Genomic DNA, 16,811 nt, shown 5'->3' on the forward strand with positions numbered 1-16,811 from the left:
GATTGCAACGCTGGAGAGCTCGCCCTTAAGGGGTGTTTCGCGGGTCATTATACCCGAAGAAGGCGGCTTCAATATGGCCTGCGAACGTGACATGTCATGCCGGCGTCTTCTTCTTGTCGCCAATGACGTTTCCAAAAGAGGCATCAGGCACAACAGAAAAAGGCGCTGTTATGAATCATGGCGGTGTAATGTCTAGTTACGAGGGAAGGCAGTCCACAACGGCCCGGCGCGGGTTGAGGAATGCATTTCAGCCACTACCTAGAGGGCAGCTTCTTTCCTAGGGACAGATTTCCGCATTGGGTAATACAAAGCTCGCTAAAGATAACTGCATTCAGCGACACGCTGGTTTTTGCGTGACGCCCTTCCACTTAGCCCCCTTCATTTTTCCATTGACTTTCTCGGGGAAATGTTTATTCAAAGAGAAGGTGGTCTGCGTTGTCAGATAGCCGCGCCCAAGAAACCTCACACTCACACGGCACCATCGCCATCGAACACACGTCAAAATGAGGCCGCCTAATCAGCCTACGAACACCTCTGCTGTCATCAATCAGGTAGAAACTGCGGAAACGTTGGAGCAGCTACCAGGGCTGTTACAGGTCGAATCAACGGTCACTCTGGGCAAAGCCAAGCGGTATTTAATCACGATTCTGATTCTAATCTGCAATTTGACCCAAGTAAGTTGGTTTCAACTTGGTTTCAGATTGTCTCCGAGTTTTTATTGACGGAATGCCAGTTTATCTCCATGTTCTCGACTGTTGCGGGTGGTTTCGAGCTCAGCAAGATTCTGGGACAGCCCGTAGGCCCAGGAAAGGCAAACTGGATGGCGGCAGCCTACTCGTACGTTCATAGCCTGACAACACTACTTACCAGAACTGATTCCATGCCTTCAGCCTCACGCAAAGCGCTTTTGTTCTCATCAGCGGCCGTCTCGGGGCTGTTTACGGTCACCAAAAGCTATTGGTTCTCGGCGGCGTCGTCATTGTCGCCTTTTCAGTTGCCAACGCATTCTGTACCACGTATAGCTCATTTGTGGCCATCCGTGCTCTCACAGGCGTGGGCGGTGGTATTTTGATGCCCAACGCCGTGGCAACTCTGACAATTATGGTTCCCCCTGGCAAGGTGCGCAACTTTACTCTGGCCACATTCGCGGCATCCCCCCCTGTCGGAGCCGGGATTGGTGCTCTGATGATGGGCGCTTTTCTTCAGTATTCTGAATGGAAATGGCATTTTGTCTCAGTGTAGGTCATGAGCACATCTTTGAACCACGTGCCCTGGCTGAAGCGTTGTTAGGGCTTGCATCGGGGCTGCCTGTTTCGGGGGGCTCGTCATCGTTTTGCCTTCTGAGACACCTGTCGACAAAGGTGGAAAAATTGACTATGTCGGCATCATTGTCGGTCTGGGAGGGCTCTTGTTGTTCTCCCTGGCATGGAAGTGAGAATTTTCTTTCCATTGTTGCTCTCTTCTCCCCTCTCTCTTGCTCTCTCATGTGACATCTTGCTAACAAAATGTCAAGTCAAGCTCCGGCATATGGATGGGAGACTCCATATGTTATTGTCATGCTCATTCTTTCTTTGATCCTCATGGTGTTCTTCTTTTTCTGGGAAAGCAGATGGGCTGAGGAACCTATTATGCCCCCCTCTATCTTTCGTGGGAAAAGCTTTAAGGCCCTTACTATCGTGGTTCTATTCATTTACATGGCAGTGGGCATTACACTCTGGTATATGGTTGCTTGGCAGCAACTAATCCGAGAGTGGTCTGTCCTTGAAGTCGCTGTTGGCTGGATTCCATATGGGCTCGGGGCCTCGTTCGCCGTGATTTTGGCTGCATGGCTGATCCCGCGACTTGAGGCACAATGGATTCTGGCCATAGGATGCCTCACGTCGCTAACTGCGACACTTCTATTGGCCACCATGCCGGAACAGCAATCATACTGGGCCCAAGTTTTCCCTTCTACCTTGTTCGGCAGTTTCTGCCCCGATTTCGTCTATGTCGCCGCCCAAGTCATTGCCAGCAACAGTGTCAGCAAAAAGGAGCAAGGACTGGCGGGCAGCCTCATCGGAACGCTCAATCTCTACGGCAATAGCTTAGGGTTGGGCTTTGCCGGAACGGTCGAGGCCAACATAGCCAAGCGTCACTCAAGCGAGGTGTTGGGATTCCGGTCCGCGTTGTGGTTTGGGGCGGCTCTGTCTGCTGTTGCATTGCTGATGGATCTGTCCCTCGTGAGAATGGAGAAGGAGGACCAGGAGGGTTGGAAGTCGACTGAGGGTGAGCTCGAGACGGTTGGCAGGTGTTCGTTACATGGAGGAGAAGAACGGACTGAGAGCTGAGGCCTCGGGGACGGTTCGGGGGTCGGTCTTCTGGCTCAGTTATCCTATCAAGGGCCGGGCTTCAACTATATGAAAAAAACACAACATCAACACATCATAGCATCATATCCCAATGCTAACACAGTGGCCTTTTTTAAGTCTTTCTGTTACTAGCAGCAGCAGACTCATACCTTGCTGCCTCATGAAAGATTATTCACGGCTAGGGGGTCATTTCTCGCCCGTATAGGGAGTAGGCCACAGGTTACCGTGAAAAGGAAGTTCTTCAATAGATCCCACAAGACTATTTCCAAATCAGAGCACTTCATTCTTACATTAGATGAATAGCAACTGGCCGGGATAATAGAATGTCACTTATTCGCGTTACAAAAAGCTGAGCTTTTGAGCCTGTATCCTTTGAACCTGATTTCTCCACTAACAATGTGTCTTCCCAGCCCCATGCCAATCGATATTTCTATGGCCTGCCAGTATTCGGGCCTAGGATTTGTTCCATGCCATTAATGCAGTGCTCTTGACCCTCTCTTCCTTTGGCAAAGGTGTTGATGTCTTGAATGTCAATGGTGTAGTCGAGGGTGGTCCAGCCATAGGCGACAGCGGTTTTGGAGAGCGGCTTTCGTTCCATGACGCAACCAGAGCCTTTGAAAGATGGGTGGATAAAGTGTGAGTCGCGGTCATGGTGGGGGCCAAAACCTGGTCTGATGTAATATCGCGCCGTTGGTTGCACGCTTGATTATTTAAAGATGGAGGCGCAGTTCAGGTAGAGCAAGCGGCTATGTGGGTGGTTCATGAGCTCAAGCCCAGATCAATAGCTTGCAACCCCATCCTGAGTGATTCAGTTCCAATAATATGTAGTTATGAGGTCCACTGCGCCGACGAGTTATCCTCAAGTCACCGAGAGGAGTTCCCGATAAGAGAGGTGTTTCCCCACAGGGATGTTCTTATCAGTGGGCATGTAGCCGAGCTTATGATTACTGTGTTTGGTTTAGATCGTTTCAGATGAGTCTCCACTCTTCAGGGGCTTCGATAACGTCCGCTTGGCAATGGGACCAAAATCCGATGACCCTCGGGTAAAAGATTTGCAGATGGCTGAAGGTTATAAGAGGTTATCAAGGGTGTGGTGCGTTATGCAACGGAGGATGCGTTGCTTTTGATAGTTTTGACATGAGCGTTGAGGTCTTTGGTGATCATGGCCCAAGTTGATGATTGTCTCATTTTGTGTGTGAATGTGGAAGACGGTACAGGTTGAACACCCGTTCTTCAAAGAGATAAATGAAAGTAACTGGAAATTTTGTTTTTGCTTGAATGTAAGCTTTGCGGCTGAATTCAAAATTCAACTTGAAATTGATTTTGAGCAGTATTTGGTTCAGCGTCGTGGTAAGTACTGTACCTACAGAGTGCAAGCTTTTACCTGGGTAGTTACCCTAAGGCAGATACGATTATTCCCCCCAGGAAATCATGTCACCACTTGAGTACGGACTGGAAGTTAGCCGCCACGCCAACCAGCTACGCGTTAGCTACTCTTACTACCAAGTGACTCGATAATCTTGAGCAGTCTCGGATTTCCTCCAGTTGCCAATCCATGCTGATCTGGCTTAAGGCTTGAACCTAGCTCTAGAGCCGCATTGTTATAACTTGTAAAGTCAATGGTAGCTATACCCGTGCTCTCTGAGACTCAAAAGTGCAAAGTTACAACCTAGAAGACTAGAGGCTAAATGCTGGCTCACATCTGAGAGCGACCCTTCCTCAGAAGCAACCAAGTAGCGAATTAGAGGAGAACAAACGACTGGCCATGTTCCAGACCGATGAGAAACACCTGATAGACCGTTTTGTAGAACGGTCCATGAAACTCCTCCTTGACTTGTCCAACCAGGGGACGACAACCACTATTGGGATTGGGTTCCTCACAAAGCCAATTGCTATTACGTTGGACACTGCTGGCACTGGAAAAATTCGTGCGATATTGAAAATGCTTTGTCAGGTGTCGGGTCGGAAAACTATCACAAGAGCCACCGATCTCATCTACTGCAACTGTTGATGTTCTGTTAATCCGGCCCAGGCTGTAGGATCTTAGGACATCTTCATAGTGTACAAAGACTCGGAAGTTGTTGGAAAACTTGAATCGGACGTGGCCCACGTTCCACCAGAAGATGCTCTGGATCCGATAACAAGCTTCATCAAGGGCTTGATATTGGCTCATTTTGAGCCTTATACCAAGCTTATGAATCTCGCCAATAGTTTAGCACCTGATCATGAAATAAACAAGCAGTGATGCAGTTCCAAATCTCCAGCCGAACCCATCATGGCCTATTGAAGGTCACCTGTCGTTTCCATCGACTGAGAGCCATCTTTAGTTCGAGAGCATAACCGATCTCCAGTCTGAGAGCTTGATCAACTCACAGTTTCCTCGTGCATTGATGAAGCGTAACATAACCTGGAGGACGCAATTGGAAGTAGTTTCTTGTCAAGTATGTTGTTCTTGCCCTCGGACGTGTAGAAGAGCCTGGTGATCTTACTGGTACCTCCTTGCAGCTTCAGAATATTTCTGTGTTCCCCATGCTTGGCATTAGATATCCCACAACAGGGTAGCGTCATATGTCAGGAGTAGTGAGGACTTTGTGAGATATGTGCAGGAGCATGCCTGGAGTATCTTTGGGAAGGGGCTTCTATGACCGGCTGTGGGAGAATTCCATTTGCACTCTGCAGTTGGATACTGGTCATCAGGGAACAACTGGGAAGTTGGCTAAGTATGTATTTGTGGCTGTGAGTATCGCTCGTCTTAGATTTAGTTCACATGTTGGTGGAAAATGTACTAATTTGGTGCCAGAAGTTCGACAAGGTTCTCAACGGACCCTCGGTTTGGTTAGACGATCCCTAGACACATTGACATGCTTACTTTGTAGACTTTATATATAAAAGAAGAAGATTCGAGGTCTCATGCCCGAGGCGCTGAATAAGAAGGGAAAGAATCTTGGTGGCTACGAGCTAGATCGGAAGCTAGGGCCGCAGATGATTAAGGAGACGATGTCGATAGAAAAGTTCTTGACATGCTAAAATATCGATAGTCGGCCGCGTTTCTTTTCAAAATGGAAGAGGTATCAGACTTGGCTCCCTTCTCGAAGAAAAACCTGGATAGAAAAGATAGCGGGCCTGGTTCAGGTAAGCCAAGCTGCTATGACCTTCGTACTCACTCGAGACAGCGGCAAGTTGAAAGCTAGGAAACGGAACCTAGAGTTAGGGCTGGCCTCATGCCATCTGGACACCAATCTGGTAACTTTCTATAGGCAACTGGAACAAGTGCTACATGATTCAGATCTACGCCGCCAACATGGCTGATAAGACCTATGAAAGGAAGGATTCTGTGCATAGGTAGGCAATTGATCAATGGCTATTTTAGGAATAAGAGAAAGAAGTGAGACTTTGTGGGAGCAAGCCCACAGCCTGTCTACCTGCATCGCGTTTGTTTTGTGGACAAACGAGAGAGTGAGGGAATCTGGTGCAACTCGTTCTAGAGTTCTAGAGATCTGTATGAGAGCTGAACAACGGGTGAAAGAGGATGAGAACATGAAAAGGTGGCAAAGGCTTGGAGCCGGACTTTAAACTCAGATTTCATGCAACAATACTGTCGAACAAACAACATGTAGTGCGAATGGAAAGGCATTAGGAACTGAGATGCATCAACAGCATTTCTGGAATGGCCTTTCGGCTGTCGTTGGATCACTCAACCTTTTCCAGCTCAGCCGAAGAGACGGCTAGATGATAGCATGCCGATGTTGGCGACCGTAAAGGATAATTACTGAATGAGATTGATGTTCTAGTGGGCCGTATTGGGTAATATTGTATCGTGTTCGGTCAAATAGGGGAAGTTAGATCGGCTACGCCGAGAAATATAACACGATTGCACAGAGGGCCTGGCGGAGAAGCTTGGAATATTGTCAGCTAGTGATACTTAAAGCCTAGAATGACCTCTGTGACTCCAATTTCACCACATACAGGCAATGGAAGGTTGGCTGATTGTTGGTGCGGCACCCAGGCACTACTGCACGTTCTGAGCTGAGAAGGCCCGAGCCAGTGAGTGGGAAGAACCGATGATCCTAGCATCTCATACCACGAACGTGCTCATGGAATGCTAGCCTAGCCGACCATTCCGCAAACAAGCTTTCCTGGTATTACCCTAGAAGAGTGTAGGAGGGTTGCAGGGTGCATATTCTCCAACATGGCCCTGGATGAAAACGTAGATGGTGCAGCAGGCTACTCTATGATTAGTTTGACCACTCTGGGCTTCGAACGACGATTATGATGAGCCAGCGTTGAATTAATAATGGCAAAGTATCATTCTATGACGGCGCAGGTGAACGGCAAGATGAATCTTGTTCGTGCGCGCTGCAAAGTCATTGAAATGTTGTTATGCGAGGGTGCAACTCGTCTGATGGACAGGTAGCAGGAACTTGTTTGTTATTGAGGAGAGACAATGCGTTCCTTCACTTTATCATGTAAGACAGATCCCTTTGTCAAAGAAGAGCATGTAAGAGGAGTGCATTGAGTGGTTGACTAGCTAATTATGAGATCAGTGTTGTCTCAAAATTCAATGGACTTTCCGTTCCAACCAAGGCACCGCCATTCCTTGCCAAGCCTCATTATTGAATTCCAAATTCTATCGCCGCAATCCAAACGCTCAAGGCCCTGACATGGCTGTCGGTGATTGGCGTAGTCATGCAAAATGTCTCAGACTGCCTTACCCAGTAAAAGACTGTTCCCGCCGAACCAGGTTTTGTATTCTCCCTTTGAGACAGAGAGAAACCGGCCATCTGACCATCCAAAAAGGAGGGAGCGCCTGAGAGTGTTGCATATGCCAAAACATAGGCTCGTATGCTATATGAAACCCTTCTTTTCTGTCCCCTCTTTCTGTTTGTTGAGTCGCCATCATGAAGATTTTTGTTTTGGCCGTTGCTTGGCTTGGAGGCATCAATGCCGCCAGCGCCAATCCGCAAAGTGAAGATGCCAAGTTAATCCAAGAGAATCACAGGGTCCAGTGCATTACCTACCTGTCGACATATTTGGCTCCTGTTCGCTCACGAGTTCAGCCCTCCATACCTACATGTACGTTGTATTCCCTCACCCGACCATGACATTCTAATATCATGATAGTTGACAAGGATGATCGGAGAAACACCCAGACGACGTTTTTCACAAGCATGATTCATGCGGGTGAGCTGGGTGACTCGCCCACTTCAAATGGCCAGGCTGGCCCTGAGATAGCGTCTGGAACATTCGGACCTCTTTACACAAACACACCAGCTATCCCGTCGTCGTTGGGGACAAATAAGCCTGATATAGATAACAAAACGGGCTCAGAGGGGACCTCTGGGACGCTCAGAAGCTTCTTTACCAACACGTCTAACACAGGGCGCATTTCGTTCACCTCAGACAGCCATGACGGACTCGATATAGCCTTGGGAACATATGGGCCCCTTCTCACTGATACATCGGCACTTTCCACAACGACGACAGGTGATCTCACTTCGGGTAACCTGGAGGAACCGGATGTAGCCTCTGGAACATATGGACCCTTTTACACAGACACACCGGCACTTCCTACATTGGCTGCAACTCACGACTCCACCTCTACAGGTCAGGAGAGACCTGATGTGGCCTCAGGAACATACAGTCCATTTTACAGAGACACGCCAACCTTACGGAGAACAGCGTCAACAACAAGTGGTGATACATCAGCTACAATTGCAGTGGCCGAGTCAGGAAGCCTGGTCGCCACGGACACAGCCTTTACTTCAGCCAACTAACTCGTCTTCTGGTCAATGAAGTATATAGCCTTTGAACACTTCTACGATCTTCAGGCTCAGTTAACCCATCAAGGGCCGGGCTTCAACTATAATAAAGCACACATTGATTGAACACTTCTACGAAATGGCCCAATGGTCTTACCTTAGGTATTAGAAGTGGTTGAGCGTAGCTTAATGAGGTAGAAAACAAAGTGCAGAGGGATTGTTTAGTTGAAAGGCTAGTCACAAGCCCCGTACAACAGAGCCTAACTTAAAGTCTTGGGATTTCCTGGGAGCATAGGGGCCATTAATCACTTTGCCATCACTGGAAGTTTAAGACACCGAGATTAGATATGATAGAAATTGCAGACCGCTCCGCGGCTCCTGGATAAACCACAGCTAAAGTGGTGGAAACGTCTGTCCTTGGGATCCTGTGTATGGGTTTTAAATCTTCTACTGACAACTGATTTTGATTCGGCGCCTTTCGGAGGGAAGTTTCGTGTTTTTCATGGGCTTAGTTATGTACAAGTAGGTAGTTGACACGACCCTATATCATTTGACCGCTCTACCCCATGTCAACCACGACCTAAAGATAGGACGTGTACGAGATACCCTGTCTGTGAGCCGGGATGCGATGCTGCGGCTTTATAGATGTCGAAAGCTAAGCACATCTTACCAGTCAAGGAACATTGTGTTTTAATGCTGCCCTGTATGGATAACTGTATCTATTGCTGTTGTGGCTGATGACCCCTTGTGGAGTCATCATTGATGATAACAAAAATTAGTACACCACTGCGTTTTTTAATATTATGCCTATGTCTTCTTTTGAAGACGTCATTGGGATCACCAACTCTACGTGTCATGTTTGGTGATCTACCTCACTTCCACCTTCGCGAGGGACCAATCGAAACTCCAGCTGAAGTGGGTGCATCGCTGTCGTACACAATTACTGCCATTGTTATCGTCTTCTTTATTATCTGCTATGATGACAAGAAGCCGTTAGCCACAACAGCAGAGGAGACGGTTATTAATGCATGACAGCATCAACACCAATACAAACACTGTGACATAAACAATAACTGTCATACCAAAGCCAAAAGTGACAGATTTTGCTCGTTAGGTACCTGGCCGTTTGAACAGTTTGTACCACACCGCATTTGGCTATCGTCAAAGGTGAATATTCAGGGCGGTATATTGATCTAGACGTCAAGTTAACGAGTAGAGGAGCCAAGAAACTTGTCAATGTACCAGTGTCCGGCCTGATGGTAAGCCAGCTCGAGGCATCATAGGGTGCCAAAATTGCTGCACTTAGCCGGGGCTTCAAGATAGTCTGGCTCTGGACCCAGCTTTGCCAGAACATCTTTTGGGGGTTTCCTCGAGGGTAGTATACCCAACGCTGCGTCTGCGTATTAAACTGAACTTGTGATACTAGATGCTGATTGTGTGCATGGTCGGAACGAGGACGACCATACGATCCCTTCCAACCTCCAGCCATGGACATAACCAGGTTCTTTAAACAGACCAACAGTATATTTCAAATGTGGTTCTGAAGCTAGTCTTAACATGCCTACCTCACCGAAGCCGATAAATAGGGTTTTTAGCAGCAGACCGGGTTGAGCAGCATGTTGATCACTCACTAGTTTGCCTAGGGATTCAACGACGGGTTCTCCGCTTGGGCGCCCAATCTCTGCTAGCGCCAGCGCTATCCTATTGTTCAAGTCCTGTGGAAATCTTTTAAAGATGTAGTGTCGACATAGTACGGCCTCGCCAAGGCCTGCTGGGATGGCTGATTAACATCTTGCGAAAACGAGGCAGTGAGTCCGGCCGACATCACTTACGCGCTGGGTTCGCTAGCATAATTCCATTTCGGCATACTCCGAAAGTCGCACCTCGTCATACACTACTCAACAAGACAGATCTACTGTTAGTTCCTAGTCTCAGACTCAGTGGTTGTACTGAGGGGTTATAATGACTGGGCCTCTAATACGCCCCTTATCCTAATTGATCGTGCTATTAGAGGCTAATGTGTGACTGCTAGTTGAAGCTAAGCCTTTTGACCAGTAGAACTCTGATGGGCATAAACTGAGCTCGTTCCCGGTGCCCGGTAACATCTCAACAGTGCCAACAGTACAGTAGTATCTTACTGAAAGGCTTTGGATCTTAGGGGATACCAAATCCAACATGGCCATTCCCCGAATCCTGCCATGTTCTGGAACCCAGGACGCCAGGGGTTGCGAGGTGGTAGCCTTAGCTGTAATCGTCCATCACCGAACCACATTCTATTACCATTCTTACTTGCTGAACTCTCTTTATGAAGCAATCGACAGCTCCCTTTCCATTCCGTCATCTAATCTCTACGCCTACTTGAAATGTAACGGCATACCTTTTCTCGGCCGCTGCCAAACTGCGAGTCCATATGACCACTGTTACTTGAATCCATGGCCTCCCGGTAGCGACATCACAGTCTGTGGCTGAGTTTGCCTGGTCTAAGTCGGTAAGCTATGCAGCCCAGGAAGTGGTCCATGGGCCTAGGCGAGCCATGTTTAACTTATCTACAGCACGATCGAGAGGCGACGGAGATAAACCCGACGTTCAAGAACGGAATAAGCCAAGTGAAAATTTATAAGGGGAGACAACAAGCTCGAAAGTGTAAGCATCGACCGATATCAAGGCCTAAATGTGAGGCTCTCCTTAGAGCAGTCAACCAACTTTCCAATCGAGCTGGCCTTTCCGATTATCCCTGGGTGAGAAGCCATTAGCCGAGCTACTCTGCCAGGATGCATCATTTGCTTCCTGTACTACACAAAGAGCCGTGTCTTCGGTGGTACGGCGTCTATTCACTGTGAGAACTAGAGATCAAAGAATCTGAGGCAGCCCGCTGAGAGGAATATATTTGCCACTGAATTAATTTTGGCCAGGCCACTATATTCTCGACCCCTAATTTCTTCCTTCGTTGAACAAAGCGCATCATATTTTAGATGATGACTATGCCTTCAACGAGAATACTGTTTGAAGCCGCATCCAGTGCGTGAAGATTTGCAATGAGAACAACAACCAGTACAACAGTTGGTAGGCCACGGGATCCAAGATAAGGCAGCAATGAAATGCCCCATATATCTCACACCTCGGAGCTTACCATAATGGTGCAGTTACGCACGGTTCAGCCTGTTCGAGATGAATCCTTCAAGGCTGAGCATTCTTACCAACGCACCAATAGGCTCATGACAGGTAAGAACGTAACTGAATTTAGGGGACCTTTGGCACGTTACGGAATCCCTGTTTGTTTTGCACGGATGGAAATGGAATGCCGCATCTGGAAATCGCCGACTTCACGACCAACACTCTTCAAGCAGGCTTTTCACCAATGCTCAGTACTTAAACATCGCTCCATCCCCATCCACGGGCATTGATTCCGTCCAAGCTTAGATCACAAACCACAAAGTCCACGAAATCACTCGAAATGGATGCACAGGCCGCAACAGGTCTAGACCTCTGGGTATATGCTAGGAATGCCGCTCAGTGGGTGGTATGTGCCACAGCCCCATCAGAGAAAGATACTCACAGAAAACCTAGGTCTCCTATCCTTACTTTTACCTTTTCCCAGTCCTCACAATTGCCCGCAACTCGGCTCTTGCAAACTCAACCGGGTCCGATAAGCTCCCTAACGACTCGCCCAACTTTTTCACCGCATTCATATTTCCTTTCAAGCCATTCTGTGTCTGGGTCATTGAACAAGTATTCCGAGAAGTCCTGATCACCTTTCTCGATCGGTATCTTGGACATTTCGCCAAAACCATCATCGCCATCGTATTTTGCGCCCCATTGAAACTCTTGCGTACGTGGGCAATTGTCCGAGGGAATCGCTCCTCCCTGCAAAACCTGGCCCATTCTGTTCGCTCCGTTAGTTTCGCTTCCTGGGGCTACTATGTCAGCACATTACTAGCGTGCGAGGCAGTAGAACTACTGATCATCTCGCCCGCTGCCCTACCTTTCAGACAGACCGCCCAAGACCCGGGCGTCATCCCACAACAAACCGATGAAGCAACTTCCGAAATAAACTCGACGTGGGTATTGGCTTTGTTCGCTGCGATTATTGGCCCAGTTGGGATGGCCGTTTTACTGGAGTGGTTTCCAGCTACTGTGATCTGTGTGCAAGCCGCTCTTTCACTCCTGGATCCTGGGTATGGTGGCGGGCATGGATTATGGTACGATATTCGGTTGTCATTGAGGTTTATAACCCCTTCGTTATGCGGAAAGTTGGCACTGTATTATTGTCTCGGGATGATTGCTACAACCGGGACGAGAGTCTTATTACTTGTCATTAATTGGGTATTTAATCTTATCTTGTATCTTAGAACGCTGGACAGTTAGAAATGGGATGGGTTCTTTACCCCCAACAGACTTGAACCAACATGTCTTAGTTTCACCCCCTGAGGTTATCAATATTACACCGGTTCTTCTGAAAGTGTGTGTAGTTTATAGGGTCTTTTAAGTTACAGCGTTATTCCAATCACTCCGACCCATGAAATAAAACTTGTTCTAGCCTCGACTATTCACACTTTGAAAAGACTTGGAGTGCTTCGTAGGCCATGCTCTTTCCCGGCATTCGACCCAGCCTAGTGCCATGTCGGGGCCGTAGGCCGTGGGTAGGAACTCAACCACGCCGTCATCGAGTACATCTCTCACCAAGATCACCTTATGGTCTAGGGGATACGGCATTGATCAGAGGAATCCTGGACAGTTGCCTCAAACCAGATCTTTGAGAACTCCCTTGGTCGCTTTGTGTTAAATTTCTCAATACATGATATCATCAAAACCCAGCAAACATTTTGCGTTATCGGCTACCTTAGATTCCTCAAAGCTGGGAGAGGCATCGAAAATCATGATATAGTGTTAGCTATTATAGTCTCTGTGAGTAACGTAGCTGGTACTTGATTCTGATCCGAAAACTCACCTGCATAACCCTTTGGGGCCATTTGTTGGAATGGAATGACAAGGATTAAATCTGGCAAAAGGTGATCTCGTAGGAGTCGAGCCGGGACACATAGCGGTTATGAATAGGAAGATGTTTAAAAACAGCTTTGTGTGGTTTCGATTTGGTGGTTCTTTGCAACAAAACTTTTGCGTGAGCTCGTCAGTCGTGAGCGGTCCTTCATTGTTGATGTAGTAAGTCTCGATCTTCTGGCTCAGTTAAATCATCAAGGGCCGGGGTTCAACTATAATAAAGAACACATCAGTAGTAAGTTTCGACATGCAATGGGTTATGATTCAGGTGTTGTCTCTGTCCTTCTCCTCGATTCAACTCTCAAGTTATTATCAACACTTCTTGAATTGTAAACAAAGAGACATTTTGCAATCTTACCTCCTTATCGTATTAACAAGATCCTTCTTTCACCCCTAGCCCGGTATTCATACACGCATAACCCTCGTAGATTGAGTACGAGACTTCCAGAGTCTCTTTTATACAGACACTGAGACAGTGCATCCCTCCACCTCCGTGTTCTAGCTGTTGCGAACAGCAGTGGGACTACTTCTTCAGTCCAGAAGATTTTGCTCTCGGTGGTAAATCCTGGCTCAAGGGACACTCAGATCAAAAGGTGCGAAGTATCTTGATGTTAGATCCACCAGTGCAGACCTGAGCCCGCCGGGGGGTGTCCCTCGCCAAATCTTTTTGCGTAGAATAGTCAAAGTGTACTCTTGGGCACTGCTAACTAACGATTCAACAGTCTTCTAGTCCTGGTGTGCTCCATTATATACAGCCGAGGTTGTGATTGCAGACCTCAATATTAGCAGTCCTCGCTCGAACGTGCACTTGGCACCCCAGCGAGACCATTGCTATCCCCAGGTAGAATCAGCCCCAACCTATATCTACGAGGGCCTGAAACAAAACTTGTGGTGTAGAAATTGGATAGCTTCGTAACCACTCCCCTCTATGTGAAGTTGAGGTTCGAACGCAAATGGGCTTCCCCACCTGAACCAATGTCCCAGCCCCATGCTTCAAACAGTAGTGTTGAGGGACAAGCCACCGGCTTTTTATTATTATTATATGAAACGACAAGTCCGCAAGAGGCCTTTAGCCACAGCAGAAGGTACCGGCTTCAAGGGCGATCTCCATAGACCGTTTCCTGCTGTTTATCGGAATAGTTTACCTTGACAAGTAGCAACCCCAGCGAAAGCAGCTCAGATCTTACAGGCCGATGCCGTGCGAACCTTCCAATAGAACTTCGAGGGACGTCAAAAACAGTTTATTATCCTTTGAGGTATTAAATTCTCATATTCTTGAGTGTTGATAACTCTCTTCTTTATTACGGTGGCAGAATGACTCTTTCGAATGCGCCTTGATGGAAACAGTGAAGACCACTAAACGCTGGAATCACGACCAACTGATACTTTCCAAACGTAACAGCTCCCGCAGTGTGCGTTTCCAGTACCTCGTACCAAAACCTTTGCACATCCGGCCAGGGCCCGGGGTTTTGCATCGTCGGGAACAGCGGAGTATCCCTCTTGTCGAGACCACATTGCGGCTCTATGGCCTTTCGCTAATGGCAGTATTAGATCATGTGCTCTATGATCTGGTAAAGCAGTCCACAGGAGAGTGACTCTTCCTATAGTAGCTATTTGTTATTGGAGTGTGGCGAAACTGATACTTTCGCTTGATGGGAGAAATCATCACCGGTCTCGGAAACTCGGCTCGGCAGCCTGACCAAAGCAGTCCAGTCCAGAGACTGCCAAACGATGTCGAGTTCAGTGTCAAGATTCAATGCTCCCTAGCAGCAGCTTAGTGCCCCAATCTGTCCGCTTCACCGTCTTCGCTAATGGGCAAACGCGGCCTAAAATCAACATCAATAACTCGCTAGGCAAGGGTTCGTTACTTTTCGGTATACCTTGCGCTTAGCCTGCTTCTGGGCACCTGTCAAGCGGGCCGGAACTCCTGGGAGCCCCTCGTCTCACATTAAGAGGACGAAAGGGTGTTGTACCCCTGTAGCAAGTCACAGCACTTTCCCTTCGCGGCACTGGCTAACTGTAGTCTTTTTATGGCGGCTGGGTCATTGTTCTCATTGGCAGCAAAACGCAGCCGAAATGGCAGTGTGAGTTGGTTTCAGGTTTTATTAATCAGGGTCCATGTATTGACGGTAGCGGTCGGTTCGGGTATCTCGGCCGGAGAAATGTCATGTTTCAGACCCTAGAACGGCAAAATTAATTTTGTAGACGTTGGAATTCGCATAAATACTGGTCCAACTCCTCTTCCTTGAGCGTGCTTCTCTTGGCTAGATATCCATCACTCGACAACAAAGATGCTTCTCCAAACCGCCCTTCTCGCACTGTCCATTGCGACTCCCTCCCTCGCGCAGGTCCGCGAGAGCTTTGAGAGCGGATGGGACAAGGTCGCATGGCCGACCTACGCGCCGGACTGCGACCAGGGCGGCAAGGTCACTCTCGACAGCACGAGCAAGGCTCGCAGCGGTAAGAACTCAATCAGAGTTGATGGCGCTGGCGGTTATTGTGGACACAAATTTTTCGGCACCACAGCGGTTCCGGACGGTGAGGTCTACGTCAGAGCGTGGATGTGAGTTTGGATATTACTCTGTCTGGAAGACTCGACACTGACACCCACTAGTAAGCCCTCCAAGGCCATCACCGACGCCCACGTCACCTTCATCACCATGCCTGACTCTGCTCAGGCTGCTGGAAAGCACCTCCGCATCGGTGGACAGAGCAAGATCCTCATGTACAACCACGAGTCCGACGACGCCACCCTGCCCGATCTCTCCCCTCAAGGCATTGCCGCCTCGGCGACCCTCAAGGCCAACACTTGGCAATGCATTGAGTATCATCTCGGCACTGACGGCACTGTCGAGACCTGGGTGGGTGGCAAATCTGTCAGCGGTCTTACGAGCAAGCCGAACACCGCGAGCGACTTTAACGGCCAGTGGAAGAGGGGCAACATTAAGCCCAAGGTCTCCGCCGTCTACTTCGGCTGGGAGTCATATGGTGGAGAGTCCAACACTGTCTGGTACGATGACATTGTGGTCGACTCGAGCCGCATTGGATGCTACGCCAAGTCCAAGTAACATGTGCCAAGTCTGGATCTTGATATCCTTCAATCGCCTGGAGCGCCTTTATTTCTCGTGTAATTTAATTTGCCGCACGGCCGCTGAATTGCAGTGTATACACTTCATGAGCCCTCATGTCAAACCTATTGGTGTCGGAAGTATACAGCAGTCCTCGAACCTCACCGCCCAGAGGGCACGTATGAACAACCTTGAACAATCTACTCAAGCGCCAGAGTTATAGCCTTAAGGCTGCCAACCTTGAAATGCATCGTGTTCTAAATCACTGGGTCTTCTGACTCTTTGGTCTGTATAAATATCACTTGTAGCAAAATTGTCAACTATGGATGGCATGCCAACCAACTTAGAGACTTCAATAGTTGTCCATGCACAGACTTTGCTACTAGAGATGATTCTAGCTCTCCATCAGCGGGCAGCTCGGTGAACCTCCATAGACCTCGACATGCCATCCATTTATTGAGGAAACTTGACTCAGCTGCTTGAGAAGAGATTCGAAGAGCCGCCACTGGGATTGAGACCAGGCTGACCAGAAGTCGTAATTGTACACCAATAGCACATAACATAAAACTAAATCGAGGCTTCATACGTCTCGAGCTGGCACTCTTTGTCAAAGACTTTATAGGAGATTGGGAAGGTCT

The 16,811-nt window shown here is 48.2% G+C and overlaps 2 protein-coding genes across 2 annotated transcripts; both read left to right on the top strand.

Moving 5' to 3' along the window:
* Positions 1-503: 503 nt before the first annotated feature.
* Positions 504-2,327, top strand: LRP88_02194 (major facilitator superfamily-domain-containing protein; the record flags this gene model as incomplete). Its single annotated transcript, XM_083238862.1, has 5 exons — positions 504-674; positions 734-837; positions 891-1,238; positions 1,291-1,431; positions 1,514-2,327. The coding sequence occupies 5 exons, from the start codon at positions 504-506 to the stop codon at positions 2,325-2,327; spliced, it is 1,578 nt and encodes a 525-aa protein (XP_083105457.1).
* Positions 2,328-15,396: 13,069 nt separating this feature from the next.
* On the top strand, positions 15,397-16,173 carry LRP88_02195 (uncharacterized protein; the record flags this gene model as incomplete). Its single annotated transcript, XM_083238863.1, has 2 exons — positions 15,397-15,668; positions 15,720-16,173. The coding sequence occupies 2 exons, from the start codon at positions 15,397-15,399 to the stop codon at positions 16,171-16,173; spliced, it is 726 nt and encodes a 241-aa protein (XP_083105458.1).
* Between the last annotated feature and the right edge of the window lie 638 nt (positions 16,174-16,811).

This window comes from Fusarium phalaenopsidis, assembly GCF_050370095.1.
Source record: "Fusarium phalaenopsidis strain FUZ10S chromosome Unknown contig_32284, whole genome shotgun sequence".
Lineage (NCBI taxonomy): Eukaryota > Fungi > Ascomycota > Sordariomycetes > Hypocreales > Nectriaceae > Fusarium > Fusarium phalaenopsidis.